Raw genomic sequence first — 18,121 nt, 5'->3', positions numbered from 1 at the left:
GGGCTCGCGTCATAAGGAGTTCAGAAGCATGTATGCTAAGAGCGTTCTGCTTATGGACTTTTTGGAACGAGGAAGAATAATTAATGCTGACCGTTATTGTCTAACATTGGATAAACTGAAAAACGCAATTCGACATAAGCGACCAGGTCTCCTGTCAGCTGGTGTCATTCTTCTTGACGTTGACACTCGCCCCCCACTCAGCAGTGCAAACCAACACAAAATTGAAGAATTGTGGTGGGAACGCCTGCCCCACCCTCCACACAGCTCCGATTTAGTGCCGAGTGATTTCCATCTTTTTCCGGTGTTAAAGTCTGAATTGCAAGGTTACCGTTTCGAAACAGATGAAGAAGTGAAGCGGAATGTGAGAATAGTGTTCAATAGCCAGAGCCCTGATTTTCTTGCAAAGGGTATGGACAAATTGGTGCAACGGTGGGACAAATGCCTGAATCTCTATGGGGATTATGTGGAGAAGTGAGGAAGGATCCTCCTACACATGTATGTATAGTTTTTTAAAGTACCTTAGAAATATATTTTTTTTACAGCATAGGGAAACTTATATATTGAACGACCCACGTATGTGTAAAATGGAATTACTTGTAGAACCAGCAGATCTACATTAATATCATGTAGTGAAATAGTTTTCTCAACAGATATGCCAGAAATTGAATATCATGAGGTGAAGGCCAGTCGAATGGTGTATACTTAACCCCCCATCACACTTGCACTTGCAACAGTCACTTACTTACCATTACGTACTAGCATTCCTCACTTCTTCATCTTAGATTAGGCTTGTTTTGGAGCACTGTTTAGTTGGTTTTGATTTTATCACATGGCAATGCATATGTGGAAAGTGGGTTTTCTGTAAATAAGCAGGTTTTAATAGAAAACTTGAAAGAAGAGTCTGTTGTGGCTATTCGGCAAGTTTATGATGCAGTGAAAGGGGTAGGAGGAGTGTCAAATGTAGAAGTAAGCAAAGATATGATCCAGAGTGTTAAGGGTGCACATATTAGATGCGAAGAAGCATTGCAGAAGATGAGAAAGAAATGTGATCAAAAAGAAGACAAAAGGAAAGAAATGAAACGTAAAGCAAGTGAGATCTGTGCTTTACAAGCCAAACAACAAAAGATGCAAGAAGAAGCAAAGGCCATTGCAGAATAATTTTTAAAAAACTTGAAGCTTCTGAGAAGTAAAGTTTCTTAATTTGCTGTATCAGATATTAAGTACATTTCTTGTTTTATATTTCAGTCTCAGTAACTTATTATTCCTTTTTAAATTGGTACTAATAATTGTCACTTCATTTTTATGTTTTAAATATTCCAATAATTTGTTTGTCTTAACTATTATTGTACGTATTACAGATTAATTGGTATTGTATCCATTTATAAACATGTATGAAAAGTGTGAAAATATTTCAATGTTCTATATCAGATATATTATAAATTGTTTCAGAGTTGTTTAAAGTTCTAGAAAACTGGTCATCTTTGTTCTTAATTACATGCAAAGAAGTGTAATTTTATTTTATTATTGAACTAGTTTTGTTATTTGCATCAGAAAACAACAGTAATAAAGAAGGTGAGGATGGTATGGCCATGAGGGGAAATGGAGGAGGCCATTGTAAAATTATAATAGTCATTTACTGTGCATTCAATACTCTGGAAAAAAATATGAGGATTCTGGAAAACTCAGGGAAAATGGATTTGGAGTTTGCGTGGGAACCCTGTATCCAGCTCACAATGCACTTCAGGCTTGCAAGATAGAGGTTTTCAAAACCTATGGATTGGGATTGAAGGTCCTGTTGTTGGCCTGATATTCTCTGGGACTTACAAGAAGAAAAAGCTATCAGGAGGTTCGTACCACAACTGATGATATGCAACAGCATATTCATGATACTTGCACTTCAATCAGTTCCCAAATTTTGCATAGCACTGAGTAAAGTTTTCAGAAAAGTATTGCAAAAATATATTGAAGTTAATGGTCAACACTTTCAACTTCTGATTTAATAACAATTATTCATTATATTAGTATTTATTTTATTTGTCAGATAACTAACATTTCAACATTTAGGCCTACTTGCATTTTTGTTACTGTGTTATGTTATTTCACTTATGTTACATGCAACACTTATGTTCTTTTTGTTTCTAATGAAACATAGTCGATCTGAAAGTATGAAATTGATTGGTTCATGACATTCACATTCCTCAAGATGAATTCTACTGACTTATAACTAGACCTTGGATTTTAGGTTTTTAACCTATTTTTTTCCTTTGCAGGTAATTAAGAAATAACAATTTATATCGGCATTTCATAAAAAAAACGAAATGCCTAAAATAACCTATTTTGCTTGTTACAACCTATTTTAGGTTTATGTGCCTAAATTAAACCTTTTTTTAGGTTTTTATATTTTTTTAGGTTTTACAGGATTTTTATATCTCACAGAGGTATTTTCTAGGTTTGGTGGTGAAATAATTCAATGACTGGCATGTTTGAAACATGTTTTCTATCGATTTCCCTCCCTCCAAGTATATGATGTTTATCAAAGCTTTAAACAAAACAAAAATGCAGACAGTGGCGGCGAAAGGGGACAGTTCCCCCCTACTTTGTACCCCTGCACTATAGACTCTTAATGCTAAGCCTTGCCTACTAAGATAAATAAACTGTCCTTGCTCCCCCCCCCCCCCCTCCCTCCTCCCCATTCTCAGTTTTGGCACCCAATCGTCTCTACTGCCTGCACAGTCCCAAGTACAAACTTCTGATCTGTGTGGCCGTGCTCACTTTCGCGTCAGTTTAGTCCTTTTTTGGCATTCACGCCTTACGAAGTAATATTTCAGGATTCAAATTAGCACTACTGACTATGTTTCTGTTGAAAGATAATTTTCAACACATGAAATGATCCTCACAGACAAAAGGTGGAGTTTGAGTGTGGATAACGTAAAGAGATTCATAGTGGTCACTAGGATCATGATGAAATTCAAGTATAATTCCTGGTTTTCAAGGTGAACTTTCCAAAAATTCAAGGATACAAGCAGATGTTTTCTCTATTCCAACCTTACGTATTACCGACTCTCACCCTCCCTTCTATACACAAAAATATTGACAATATAAAGGGTTTGTATGATTCCAATGTAACAAAAACTTTACCTAATCAACTTCAAGATATATTATTTTGTAATAATCTTCCGTTTGTCAGATAGATTGTTCTGTAAAAGACACTAACAAAGTAAACGGATTGAGAAAATTTTGTTTTATTTTCTGTGTAGCTTTCTTTTTCATCCTCAAAAAAATGAATGAAATAAAAGCTAAACTGAGAGAAACTTTCCTCAAGGCATTTATAAACATGTATACATTTAATGGGATATGGATTAATAAAAGGTGCAATTTTTCACATCTACGGAGAAAAAATGGAATAGAGAAAACATCCGCTTGTACCTTATTTCATGTCTTGCCAAAATTCATGAATAATTTCCAGAGCCAATAATTCACACATAATTCCGGTGCCAATAATTCACGTGTAATTCCCGGAATTCCAAGTGAGTAGCCACCCTGATATTGTGCAGCAAATTATACATACATAATTCATTTTTCATATCAACAAGTAACTTTTTCTAACAGCACAAGTGTAGTATTATAATAATTTGTAGATAATTTTGAAAATGATAAAAATAAATGAAAATTTGTTTAGAAAATTAATATTTGGTTATTACGGTTCTTGTGAAATTTTGTTTTTAATGATTGTATCTAATGAGTATTTTTCAGGAATTTTGTATCAAATTAAGTCTTTTTGCAACCTATTTCAGGATTTTTCGAGCCTAATTTAAGGTTTTTAGAATCTATTTTCGGATTTTTAGAGCCTATTTTAGGAACCTAAAAGCACACTTTTTAGAACCTAAAAATCCGAGGTCTACTTATAACATTGCATAAATGTTTGATTAAGAAAAAAGTTGTGGTAAAGTCCAGCTTGGCTGCATTTTATTCAAGAGTTCAGCTCAAGTTTAGCACTAATTTTTTTTATTTTTTTAATTCAACTAAATCAGTGCCATCTATGATAAAGCAGATATTTTTATTTTACATCTCTTTTCAAATAATTTATTTTGTCAGAAACGTTTAGTTTATACAAAGTTTTTTTATTTCAGTATTTAACATTGGGTGAGCAAACAGAGCAGTGGTACAGCTGTTATCACTTATAACTGCACTTTTTAAGAAAATGTTCCAATTAAAAGTTTCATATTTATTTTTGCATAAAATTTTATTTTGAAGTACATAAAACAGGTTCCCATTTGAAATAATGAAGTTGGAATTGGTTTCACTGACAGTAACCTAATCTATGACATGACCAATAGCACCATTGTACACCCCCTCCCCCCCTTCCAGCATTATAATATTTATATTAAACATTGTTGCATATGATCTGTATGTAAGATAGCACAACTTTTCTTGAGTTGAATTGAACTGGGTTACTGATCCAGCTCTGGTTTCGCCTGATGCTTACCAAACAGGTAAAACAGCAGAAGCAATGATATCTCTACCTTTCTTGTTGATATACCTATTTTTTTTATCCACTCTTTGTCTCTTTCAGTTTCTATGATTCCGGTTTCACAGTTTCCTCAATTGTGTAGAATAGATTTTTCATGTACACTCCTGTTCACATAAAGTGGCATATTTTGTAGCGTTGAACAGTTGGAAGTATGTGTCACTTTATCTGAACATGGGTGTACCTGCCAAACTGTTATACAGGGTATTCACAAAGTATCTGACACATTTTAATTATTAATAAATTAGAAACTAATGAAGATACAAATAAACTGGTGGCAGTGATAGATAGATAAACTTAAAAAGTTTTACGTCCTGTATCAGTACACTTCTATATGTGTTCCTTTTGTTACACAGAGAATGTCAAGATGATAATCGATTTCTTCCCATGTTTGAGTCAGCATGCCGACATCGACAGTGGCCATGGTGTTGTTTAACCTGGCTTCAGTTCATCAATGTTCATTACTTTTGTCTTATAAACAATGTCCCAGAGAAAAAGAAAACAATGCGGTTATGTCAGGTGACTTCGGGGACCAAGGAATTGCACCACCATGTCCAATCCATCTTCCCAGAAAGTGTTTGTGGGAATACAAAATTTTCCAACATGTCTAAGTAATTTACTGCTGTGTCTGTCAGTTCCATGAAAAGGAAAGGGCCAACGACAAGATTATGCATAAGACCACACCACACATTAACTTTTAGGGAGTCTCTTCCCAATTCACAATTGACATGTGGGTTCTTGGATCCCCAAATGCGCACATTATGGCGATTCACTGTGCCTGAAAAGTGGAAGCAAGCTTCGTCAGAGAATATTATGCTTTTAAGAAATCCCTCATTTTCCTCCATTCTCCTTATCATGTCAATTGCAAACTCCATCCTTTTAATCTTATGTAGTTGAAGCTGAACCTTATATACAGAGAGCCATAATCTTTTCTGTAAAATCTTGTGAACTGTCTAAAGAATCATTACAATTCCCTTGCCCCTATTCTCACGAATTTCCTAGGACTGTATACAAATGCTTGTCAGACACGTTCAACATCTTCATTACTTGTGCTGGGACATCCTGATTACTTCTTGTCAAAGACAAAAACCTGTTTTTCCAGTAAAGAATACTGTTTCTAGAAGAAGGATCTTTCTGGTAATGAGTTCTGAAGCTTCTCTGCATTTGTGTCACCGATTTTGTTTCCACAAACCAGCACACAGTTTGAGCTTTCTCCTGTGGAGTCACTATTTTCGTCAATTATGGTAAAATTACCCTTGTGGGGCCATCTATGGACTAACTTGTGATCTGGAAAGAAAGAAAGAAACTTCTAGAGTTTTTCTATAGATTAATACCAATACTTTTCTTGTATCTACATCTATGTCGATATTATTCAACACTGAAATGTGTCATGAATTTTGTGTACATCCAATATTTATGTTTAAGGTGGAACCAGGGCATGGGCTCAGTAGCTCAGTTGGTGAGTACTTCAAAGTGTCCCAGAGACCCTGGTTTGAGTCTTGTTCGAGCCTTCATTTTTCACTGAAATTTCTACTTGGTTTTCTTATCAACTCACCTGGTAAAAACTTTTAGAGGCATTGTCAGAAATGCCAACAGAAGTAAATGCTAAAATGACTTATATTGTTTATTCATAATCATTTGTCACTTCTTGTAAGCTAGTGTTTAATTATTATGTTTTATCAGGTTTTTTTACATTAAGTTGTTACTGATATTTAAATCATGTCAAAAGTATCTAATCCTCTATTTTATAGGAAGGTGGAGAATGGCAACTTGTAGCAGGTGCTTTGGTGTTGGCAGATGGGGGTATTTGTTGCATTGATGAATTCAACTCAATCCAAGAACGTGACCGAACAACCATACATGAAGCAATGGAGCAGCAGACTATCAGTTTTGCCAAAGTAAGGATAAAATATATTTTTTTTTAAAAAAAAAAGAAGAAGTGTTTTGCATGTTTACTAAGAACAGTTTTTCTATCTTCACTAAAATTCTTTATCCCCCCCTTCCTTCCAATAAGAAAAAGATGCACTGAACCAAAGCGGAAGTTAGTATCTTTTGATGACCCATAAGCAAAAAAAGATTATCTATTTTGATGTTTCAGTCATGATTAAATAGTTAATATGAAGTGATTTTACACAAGAATGTAACTAAATATTAAGGGATGCCTTCGGCAGTTAGTAATTATTAAGTAATTAGTATTGGCAATCAATATTTATGTGCATAGCTTCAATAAATTTGCAACCCCCTGGTTTCTTTTTCAAATCTATAATTGACTAATTACCTGGGCACACAATAGTTACGTAGTTGAGTGCTGCAATGAACGTTTTTCACTCGAGCGGCATATAGTTCGCAAGGGCAACACTAGATCGCATGCAGAATTGATAGGTCTCACGCTCGAACGAGTGGAATACACTCAAACTCTCGAACCTTATTACTACATCTATTTCCATCATTTGTGTATGGTAATGGATCCTCAAATATGGATCGTGAAGTACAAGATGAAGTGAAATTGAAAAATAAGTGAACATAGTCATCATCTCCATGTTAAAATGCAGTTTTGTATATCTTATCAAGATATGTGAAAATAAAATACATGAATTATGGGCTGAAACTACCTAGGCTGAAATTTTATGTTTCTACGATTATTGTCACATTAAAATGATGTTCGATTGAATGTTATAACTGCATTTTATTATTTCGTAGAATATGATTATCCTTTTCGGTAAGTGAACAATGATGTACACGTATTTGTTGCACTGTGATATTGCTTAGGCAGCTGTCAGCATGTGTATCCATTTTACGTTTCAGTCTGTAGATATTGCATACTTTCATTGTATTTGAGCCTTACATAATAATATACAGAATTATTATTTAGAATTGTAATTGCATAGAGTGGTTTCCTTCCATGTATAGGTTTTAGGTTGACAGTGCTGCTTATTAGGCTCTGAAATACGGGACGTTGTCTATCATTCAAGTGCTGTATGATCAAGTGCATCACGCTTGAGCGTGGGAGATTCGGTCAAGTATTTTCGAGTTTAAGTGGTCCAATGTAGCATGGCCATAGTCAGGAAAATTTTTCGTGGGGTTTCACTCATAATTGTTCTCATGGGCGTCACCAGAAATTTGAATAATAGAAATAATAATAATAATAATTTTTAAATTTCATAAACTAATTAATTCCAAATGTATTATTATTATTATTATTGCTGTCCTTATATCCTTGAGGAGATTTTTCTACTCTATCCATCAGAAGTGCAAATATGCAGCACAACTGTTTTTATTTATTTAGTTTGCGTTTCATGCAGTGTATTAAAAAATGCACAGTTATTATATTTTGTTATTAAGTTTTAGGTACCTCAAGAAAAAAGCTTTAAAAGTAAGAGAGAAATTTTAGTCATAAAGTTTATGTTGTTTGATCATTCACATAAAACTTAATTTTTGGAATTTTGAAAACTGTGGAGCCAGTTATTCTTTGGATTAAATGGTAAAACATAACCTGGTGTCTGTATTGTAACCTCAAATTTTCGATCTAATGTCGTTTTTCTTTCGTTATTCTGTTGAAATACTAACTATCCGTTATCACCCCTTTAGAGAGCTTTCCCCGTCGCTTAGTTTTCAAAACACCTCGTAATTGCCTCACCAGGGAAGCATAATGCTCTCCGGTCATGGTGTTTCCCTTTCGGAGATGATCAACCAACAAAACACCCTTAGAGTCCCAGAAGACTGTTGTCATCACTTTCCCAGTAGAGGGACTGGACTTTGCCTTGTTTGGGGTGGGGAAGCCGGGATGTTTCCATTGTTTCGATTCCTGTTTTGGCTCCGGTACATAGTGAGGAGCCCAGTTTTCATCAACATACACGTCATAGATTCGAAAGATCATACAACCTCTGCCATCTATTGACAGAAAAAGAAACTACATGATGAAAATCGGGATCCCGTCGATTCGACGACTAGGTATGGCAAGCAAACGTCCAGACAGGCCATCGATTCGACGACTAGGTATGCAGATGGGTTAACAAACATTATGCTATTTTGTAACTTGCAGTAAACGATGTCAATTTGGGGAGGAGGGGGGAGTTCTATGAACCAGTTCAATCCCACTTTCCGACTCTCATATTGTTCCTATGCTTACCAACCACAACCACTATGCACTATATAAGTATGTGTTTTATAGGGCCCCATATGGGTTGAATGTATCTACTATATCGAACCGCTGCACAGTGTGGTATTTTCGTAATCTAGCTGGACAAAATTATTTAGCCTTCAATATGTAAGTTATATATACTGTAAAGTGTTGTAGATGAAATACAAAAGCACTGCCAAGGGTTGAGACATATATTTCAAGAAAATATCTCATACTAATAATAAAATATATTACGGTGATTGGCGTTAATTACATCCACGGTTTCCTTGGCAAACACAAACTTGATGGGACGGCAATATCTAGTAGAAGATGGGGAAGGGTTTTGCCATATGACGAGTTTAAGGTTTTGGCTATTCACTGAATACAATTGAATAGTCACCATTGATAGGGTAAACAAACTTTTGTCAGTGGAATTTTTATGAGAAAATTTTTGCTTATATCTATTTTGTACGGCCCCATTGCAACCCCACTTCACAATTAGTTCTAAAGTCTTCAAGTCTGTAATACAATTCAAGGCATCTTCTTGTACTTTGCACCATCGCGTAATAGTGTAATCCAGAAGAGATTGCAGTTTTATTTCTGCGAACGTTTCTGTTACAGTAATGTCACTAGGTTAGCACAACTGTTTTGCCGCTTGGACTTTCTTATAACTAGGATAAATATTTTTCTTTAATTGGTTAGTTGTATGGCGTATGGCGTTACATTGATGTGTTGAGAGATTCGCATCGACCATTAATGCCAGGGCTTGGTCTTCCGACAGTCCACTTTGTTTTGGGCTTACCAAACACTTCCGCATTATTTTTATCTTTGTTCCTCTTCTAGTCGAAAATTGACAAAGCTCTTTTACAATTGCAGCTGAATTACTTTTGCCTTCCTTCCGAAGCTGTAATTGGGCTGCTAATGATATATATATATATCTTCCTGATTCGATGTTTCGAGGATGTGTTGAATTCGCCTTTCTTCTGTTTTATCACTAGCACTCTCAAAGTCTTTTTGCGGTCTTCCGACCCTTCTATTTGGTCCAGGTAATGAAACACTTTCGACACTTTCAGTAATAATATCAGGAAGTGATATATATTGTTCTAACCACAAATAATTCGTTTTTAAAAAGCGTTCTCCATGTCTTCCGGACTTCAACCACTTTTGTTCTATTTTTTGGCTAATACTTCTGATTGTTACTTTTAAACGTTTTATAATGTCTTCCGAAAAGGACGAGGCACCACATTCTTCCATTATATAATTTAACAAAGCATCCGTTCTCGATTCTTTGGAGTTGGTATACCACACGTCGAAAACATTCCGCCGTGAAATTTGCGTAGTCATTCTGTAATTTTAAAAAAAAGTATATGACTGTCGCAAACATTCGCAAACAAATTAACATAATTTGTGTAGGTAACAAGTAACTCTTTCAGAAAACTAAGATAACAGATCTGTATAATGCGATATAATGTACTAAAACTCTAGTCCAAACTGACTTATACGTTTTCTCATACAGAAATAAACGTGTCTTTTTCTGATGGTGCTCATGCTTAAACTCAAACATATAATAATACACCAACAAATGTAACCTTACGTTGAAACACGAAAGAAAATAAGAGCACCACACAATCACCACTAGCACACAGAAACAGACCGTATTCATCGAGCAAACTCAGACGAATGACGCGATCGCTTGCAGCACTTGGCAGGCGGAACTCAGGTGGTCGGCTAGTGAGACCCTTTTTTCTATTGTTCAGTGTGATTTCTTGGAATACAGAGCCTAGTTTCATGTAATATGGTTCAACTCCTTTGCAAATTAACAAGTATTTAACCCATGTAGCCATATGCGAAAATTGACTTTTGTCCAGCTAGATTACGAAAATACCACACTGTGCGCTGGGTGAAGGATAGTGAATGTAACGTGCTACGAAGCTGGATATCCCATTTTTGAACTCTTATAAAGGGGGGATTTAAATGTTGTGACAATTACAAGGGAGTTTTCAGTCTGATCTAGGAACAGCACTCGAAAGAAAACAGCAGAAGTGAAAGCGAAGGGGTCGCAGGTGGGCTGCGATTCTGAGAATTAAATCAGTTTCATTCAAATTTCAGAATTCAAAATGTTTGAAAATTCTAGCTCGATCATTCCTGGATTGTCTCCCTGTTGTATTTTTGTGAAACTGCGAATAAATTTTTGAAAATGTGTTACAAATTTGGTTTCTGAACTTCTATTAATCCAACATGCCAGAAGTTTCGGGGGGAGGGGGGTTGAACCCAAAAAAAATCCCTCTAAATACGGCCATGCAATGCAGTACTCTATTAGGTAGGTTAATGTACCATTAAGTGTTGCACACTATGCCATTTTATTACTGGCAATTAGAACTGGTATCAATTTCATAGGTGTACATGTGTAAATTATATTTGAGATACTGTTAACATTCTTTGTTTTCAGGTAATGTGTTTGGTATGGCTGAAATATTATGAAAACACAATAAGATTGACATGTAGAGCCTGGATTGATATGGATATATAATTAATTGGTTAAATTCTGATACTTTTCCAGATTTCACATATCCTATAAAACCATGGTGAAAACCATGCACAGTGAAAGCACAAACTTAATATTTTACATAATTAACTTTTTTTGACAACAAGCCAAGAGGGGAAAGCTGTAAATGTAGCGAGTTGGGACACTCAGGCACAAGTGAAATGAAACATTTTAGTCTCTGGTTAAACAAATAATTGCCCACTCTAGTTTGCAAGGTGGCTGCAGTCTTTCTCTTACTTGTACAGCCATAATCAGATTAAATGTGATGACAGGTGCTTAAAAAAACAATTGAATTGACAGATAATGTAAAACAATTAGTATTATAATTTGATATTCATAGAAGTGAGAAAAAGTATAGCCTTTGGTATCAGGGCAATTCTACATTCCATGTAGGTAAGTCGTGTTACTTACGCATTCTGAATTTAGGAACTTGCAAGTATAGTATAGTGATTTCTTGTTCAGTCTTTTTTTATATTTTGATTTTACGTTACAGGCTGGATTGGTGTGCAAGTTGGACACCCGCTGCACCATCCTTGCCGCTACAAATCCGAAAGGCCATTATGATACCAATGAGACTGTGAGTGTGAACATAGCGGTGGCTAGTCCTCTACTCAGTCGGTTTGACCTGGTCTTAATATTACTGGATTCAAGGAATGAAGATTGGGACAGGTGAGAAAGAGGCAATTTCTTTTTAATTCCCCTTGTTTTCATCAAAGTTTGGGCTACGTTAGGTTATTATATATTTGGGGAAATTTTGGTCACTCGAGTAGGCAGGTGCGTGGCATGTACACATGCCTTCTTGATGTGTTACTCTCTTTTATAGCCATATATCATAACCAGTAGAATGCCTGTGTGAAATTTACTATGACTAAGCATGCACATATTTTGTATCTACTATTGAATAAGTGTGTCTCACACAGTGGCTGTACAGTCTAAGGCATCGTGCTTTGGGCTCTGCCTACAGGACATGCACAGGTTCGAGTCTCCTGGGGAAAGTGTAACAACTGTTCTGAGATTTCGGACTGTGTATAGGACCGGTGGACACCCTCAATCATGAGGAAATTTGGAAGCTAGGAATGAGTAGCATAAAACTCGGTCATGAAAATCTACAACAAAGACTGGCTGTTCATCGCACTGACCACACGTCACCCTGTAACTGGTTTGATGATCTTCCACCTCAGGTGAGTGAGTGAGTAGTATCAGGTGGGGTGTAAGGCCGGCAGTCAATAAGTAGGCCCAGGTTCTCAATAGCCTGTTGCACCACAGGTTATTTATTTATTATTAAACAAGAGTATACTATCTTGTCATGAAGAGACAAGTAATTTAGTCTGGTTCACCAGACTCTAGTATACTTTGTCTTAAAAAAATGGGTTACATATTTAGAAACAAATACGATATAATAAAAAATGTATGTCGTCATATCTATCATTCTTACATACAATTATTGTTAAACATGTGATCATTGAAATTAATTTTCTAAATATTAGGGGCAATATGAATTAAATTATTTGCAGATCATTTATATTAGGTCATGATGTGTAACCAGAGCGAGCCTCAGCTACTGGATGGGTCACAGGGGATTGATAGTGCAACCCCCCTGAGATATGAGGGGTAGCTGCGAATAAGGGCAAACTCAAATAGCCATCCCGGATCGAGGCAGCAAGGTTATCAAGGTGTGAGGGTGTCCAGTGGCATGGACATACTCAGCAAATACCACAGATCCCCATCGACAGCCTTGTGTCATGGCAAATAAACACCACCATAAAAGTGTTTGCTCCCACTGCCTTGTGGGCCTGGAGGGATCCAGAAAGGCTAAGGGAGTTGAACCCCAACAGAAGAAGAGTGTACCTAAGAACCCACAGGTGGCAGCCCCACCACCAAGGTGTAGGTTGTGACAGGCCTGATACAACTAAAACATAAAAAATTGGAGAAAAAAGAGAAGCGAGCTAGACTGGAAATTGGAGGCAACATGGGTTATAAATAGGGACACTGACAGGAAGGACTGAGGAAATTGTGATCTAATGGAGAGAAGAGGAGAAATGAAATTCAGGGAAGACTATAAACTGTACTGGGCAGTTACAGAAGAGGGCAGGAGAAGTGGGATTGGATTTGTAGTCAGAAGTTAACCAAGTAAGGAAGTAGAGGGGGTAAATGACAGAACAATAAAACTAAAATGAATGTAAGAGGAAAAGTAATAGAAATAATCCAATTGTATGCTCCACAAACAGGGTGTACAAGGGAGGAGAAAGAAGACTTGGAAAAACATGTAGGTAAGGAATGACAAATTGTGATGGATGATTTTAATGCACAAGTGGGAAGAGAAGGAAAGGGTATATGGAAATACTTGAGCAGGTAGATGGGCACAGAAATGAGGATGCAAGGAAGCTACTGGACTTTTGTAAGAGAAATGGACTGTTAGTAGGTAATAGCTGGTTTAAGAAGAAATATAACAACCATAAGATTACAAGATACAGTTGGAATAATGAACAAAAGAATGTAATAGATTATATATTGGTAAACAAGAAAGTATAGAAGATAATGAACAACATTAAAGTAATACCCAGTAAGAACTTAGACAGTGACCACAGGTTACTAGTAGTTGATGTGAGGGGATTGAAAATAATAAATAGAATGGAGGGACAAGAGAGAAGGATAAGAGTTTGGAAATTGAAGGATAAGATGATAAAAGAGAAATATCAAGAAATATTTCAAACTAAAGTGCCAAGAGATGAACCCAAAGGAGTAGAAACAGAATGGATAATATTTAAAACCGAATTTGTAGAGGCAGCCAAAACGTTATATGGAAGGACAAGCAAGAAAAGATAGAAGAAAGAAACGCCATGGTGGAATGAAAGAACTAGAGGGGCAGTAAAATACAAAAATAATGCATTTAGAAAATAGTTTAAGTTAAACTATAAAATGCACGAAAAGAGTACATGGGAAAGAAGATAGAGAGAAGAGCAATAGTAAAAGAAGATAGAAGATAGTGGATGGAAGAATGGGTCAATGTTCTAGAAGAAGATGTAGATGGGAACCAGAAAGTATTGTATGTATTAGTGAGAGAGAGAGGAGACAGCTGTAAGCTAAGGGATGTAAGGGGAAACATTGTGGAAGAGGATGAAGAAATAAGGAGAATGTTGAGAAATTGCTGAATGTAAAAAAAAAAAAAACGAACATAAGGAAGTGAAGGGAAAAGAAAACGAAGAGAAAAGTGAATCTCATGTGGAAAGAAGTGGAGGAAGCACTGAAGAGAGGTAGAGCATCTGGAATAGATGAAATGCCAGTGGAAATGATACTAGGAGCAGGAGTGATTGGTGTGCAGTGGCTCTACAGAGTAATGAAAACAGTGTGGCAAGAGAGAAGTGCCAAGAGATTGGACAAAGGGACTTAATAGTTCCCATATTCAAAAAGGGAGACAGGAATGTAAATAATACAGAGAATAACATTAATTTGCCACTCATCAAAGATGTATGAGAAAATATTAGAGAAAATAAGGGAAGTAACAAAGCTGAACATGAGAGAGGAACAGTATGGATTTAGAAGAGGCACATCAACAGTAGATCTGATATTCACTTTTTAGTGCTTTTTCTCCACTGCTTTTCATAATTACAATGGATGTAATTAACAAAGAGGTGGGGAAGAAGATAGGATAGGAAGAGATAAGGGCCCTGTTGTTTGCTGAATACTTGGTAAATATGGGGAAACAGTGAAGAAGTAGTACAGAGACAGCTTGATAGTTGGAATGAGAAAATCAGAAGAGCAGGAATGAAATTCAGTGCAGAAAAGAGTGAGCTGTTAACAAGAAACAGAGTCAGAAATGTACATACCAAGAATAAAGATGGACACGGAAGAGTTGAGGTTAGTGGAGAGTTTCAAATATCTAGGAAATATAGTTGAGAGAAGTGGAAGAATAGATGAGGTAAACAGAAGAGGACAAATGGGTGGTGGACTCTTATCAAAGTGTTCAAAGATTAATATGGAACAGGGATGTACCTATGAAATGCAAGAAGGTAATATATAACACATGCTATGTGCCAATAATTTTATGTATGGAACAGAGACTTGGACAATGACAGAAAGAGACAAAAGAAAGATGCAATCAGTGGAGATGAAATTCTTAAGGAGCATGTTGGGGAAGTCTAGAAGGAATAAAATAAGGAATGAGGAGATCTGACGAACAGTTGGGGTAGTGAAGCTTCAGGACAGAATAGATCGGGCATAGATGAGATGGTTCGGGCACATGAAGATGATTGGTGCAGAAAGACTGATAGTAAGAGCTTACAATGCACAAGGAGTGGGATTAAGGTCAAAGGGGAGACCAAGATGTCAGTGGAAAGAGCAGATAGTGGAGAGTGTTAGGAGAAGAGGACATTATTGGAACACCGTGAAAAGAGAGGACTAGTGGAAGACCAGAAGAAAATGGAGAGGCATGACTTCTGTGCCCACCCAGCCAGAGGCAGGAACTGGCGAAAGATGATGATGATGATGATGTGTGAAATATCCGATTTTCTGAAGCATCAAGTTTGACAGTTAATATCTGACATCCCACTTTGCCAGTTCTGTATTATTATTATTATTATTATTATTATGATACAGCTTCACCCTTTCAAATACACATTTTGGTTGGTCTTTCGAATTGTCATTTTTCAGAGCAATATTTGTGCAATCACATTTTTAAATGTGAGTTCTGTTGTGGATCAATGCAGCGTAGACAGTTCAAAACACCAACAAGGATGTAGCTAATGAATGTGTGTTACGTTGATAGTTTGAGAAATTCTTCTGGCGATTTTAATCTTGAGAATGGACTACGTGGACAACCTCAGACCAAGGTGGAGAATGAATGATGAGTTGAAATTTATAGTGAAAGCTGATACATCTCAGACAGTGCATGAATTAGAATCAAGGTTTGACATTCCTATTCCAAGAATATTGGACCATTTGAAACAAATCAGCAAAGTAAAGAAGCTGGATAGATGGGTTCTGGGTGAATTAAATGAGTGTCAGAGGAGAAATCTTCACTAAGTTTGCCTTTCTTTGATGTCATGGCATAAAGGCGAACCATTTTTACAGCCTATTATTACATGTGATGAAAAATTGATAATTTTGAACAAATTACAAGTGTGAGCACAGTGGTTGGATAAAGTGGATAAAGATAAAGTGTCAAAACCAAATATTCTAATAATAGCTATTGGTGGTACTAGAGCTTCATGAAACCTGGTCAGTCAATTACAACCAGTTGGATAAAATGATGAGAGAGCTTGCAATTTAGCAGCAGAGTTTGGTCAATAGAGACAGGCCAATCCTCTTGCAAGACAAATCTGAAATGCATGTCACACAAATAATGCTACTCAAATGACAGGGGCTGGACTTTTGGAACTCTCTGTCACCCATATACTTCTAGCAAGGAAAAACATTCAATTCTCAACAAGCTGTGGAAACGTCTTTTGCAATTTCATTGCCACTCATTCTCCAGACCGCTTCGCTGCTGTCATAAACACTTACCATTAAGATAGCAAAATTGTGCCAATAGTTTAGGTTAGGGATGTGATGAAGCTGAAAATTTACCGATGCCCTCACTGATAATTTTTGGAACCGATACCGATGCCGATATTTAACCGATTCCGATACATAAGATTATTAAACAGAAATGGGATGTTATTTTCTGCATGACAAAAATAAATTTGCTATGTACATTTCTATTGCATATCATATGTATATACGTACATATATATTCTCAAGAGATGCGAATGTACATTTGCGTCTACAAAAGGTTATGTGAACCTAGAGATTTAACATTAGTACACAAGCAGTTCTTTGAAATGCAAAATGAATTCCTGTTCTGCCAGATTCAACTTCAGAAATACGAGATTTGGAAGCACTTCAGGAAGTAACCTACTTCTTTTCTTATCGCAAAACTGTTCAGCAACACTGAACACTCAATCACTGAACACTGATGCAGCAGGTACGCCCAAGTATTTTCTCAGCACTTGCTTCAGGTTTGAATACTCATTTTTGAATTTCCAATACAATAGTAATGTATTGTTTTGTTTCCGATTTATAGTTAGGTTGATCCTCTGAATGAGAGTTTGCAATAATTTTATTACAAAAACTCTACAATAATGACGAATCATAACAAAATTTTCAATAAATCTTAAAAAAACATATTATAAAACTTGTTAGAAGGTAAAACTCTAGTGTAATCTGTACCGGTTTAAATATCGGATTTTTGCCGATTCCGATACCGATGCCGATATGTCAATTTCGGCCGATTTTCATACACCTGTAATCGGCTTCGGCACATCCCTAGTTTAGGTACATATTTTGAATAATTATACTACTTATTGTTTGTGATATAATAACCAAACTTTTGATTTGAAATCAGATTTTCATATTTAATTATCTAGTAGATACAATATTTCTACAAATGATATGTAATTAACATACTGGTAATGTGCTAATTGCTCACAACCGAATATCAACTAAAGGTTAAAAGATTAAAAATCAGTAACTTACGTGTATGAGCATGAGATTTGTCGAACTACGTTTACCTCCTTCTTCTGGTTGAAGCAATGTTTTCAGACACCTGACATGGTGCCTCGTCGAGAAAGTGTTGGTTGAGGATTTAGGTCAAAAGATATAGGAAAAGACACTTACTAAAAAGATGATGTAAAATACACATACTAAAACCGCGCAATACTCTATTAAAACAAAACAAACGAACGTTCAAAGCTGCTCAAGGCGAACTGCTGATCGGTGCTCGGGGTAGGTGAATACACGGTGTCAGCTCATGCTTGGAGAAGGAAAACTCCTCCCCTCCGGCCTTTCCCCAACTGGGGCTCGAGAGTCACCAATCCAAAGTGAATTCAACTTCCACCTCGGTGGCTTTCCTAACCTCAGGGGTAACATGGAAGCCCATCTTGGCTCTATT

The 18,121-nt window shown here is 36.3% G+C and overlaps 1 protein-coding gene across 5 annotated transcripts in view; it reads left to right on the top strand.

Annotated features, from left to right (window-relative positions):
- The window catches only part of LOC145985090 (uncharacterized), a 64,008-nt gene that overhangs the window by 39,854 nt on the left and 6,033 nt on the right, over nt 1-18,121 (top strand). For all 5 annotated transcript variants that reach the window (XM_083118675.1, XM_083118679.1, XM_083118676.1 and 2 more), the window contains 2 exons: nt 6,280-6,426; nt 11,687-11,862. In XM_083118675.1, the coding sequence (XP_082974801.1) occupies nt 6,280-6,426; nt 11,687-11,862 (323 nt within the window). The remainder of the gene's footprint in view (nt 1-6,279; nt 6,427-11,686; nt 11,863-18,121) is intronic.

The sequence above is a fragment of the Lepisma saccharinum genome, chromosome 3, assembly GCF_977018435.1.
Source record: "Lepisma saccharinum chromosome 3, izLepSacc3.1, whole genome shotgun sequence".
Taxonomy (NCBI): Eukaryota; Metazoa; Arthropoda; class Insecta; order Zygentoma; family Lepismatidae; genus Lepisma; species Lepisma saccharinum.
This window is presented reverse-complemented; position numbering and strand designations above follow the sequence as displayed.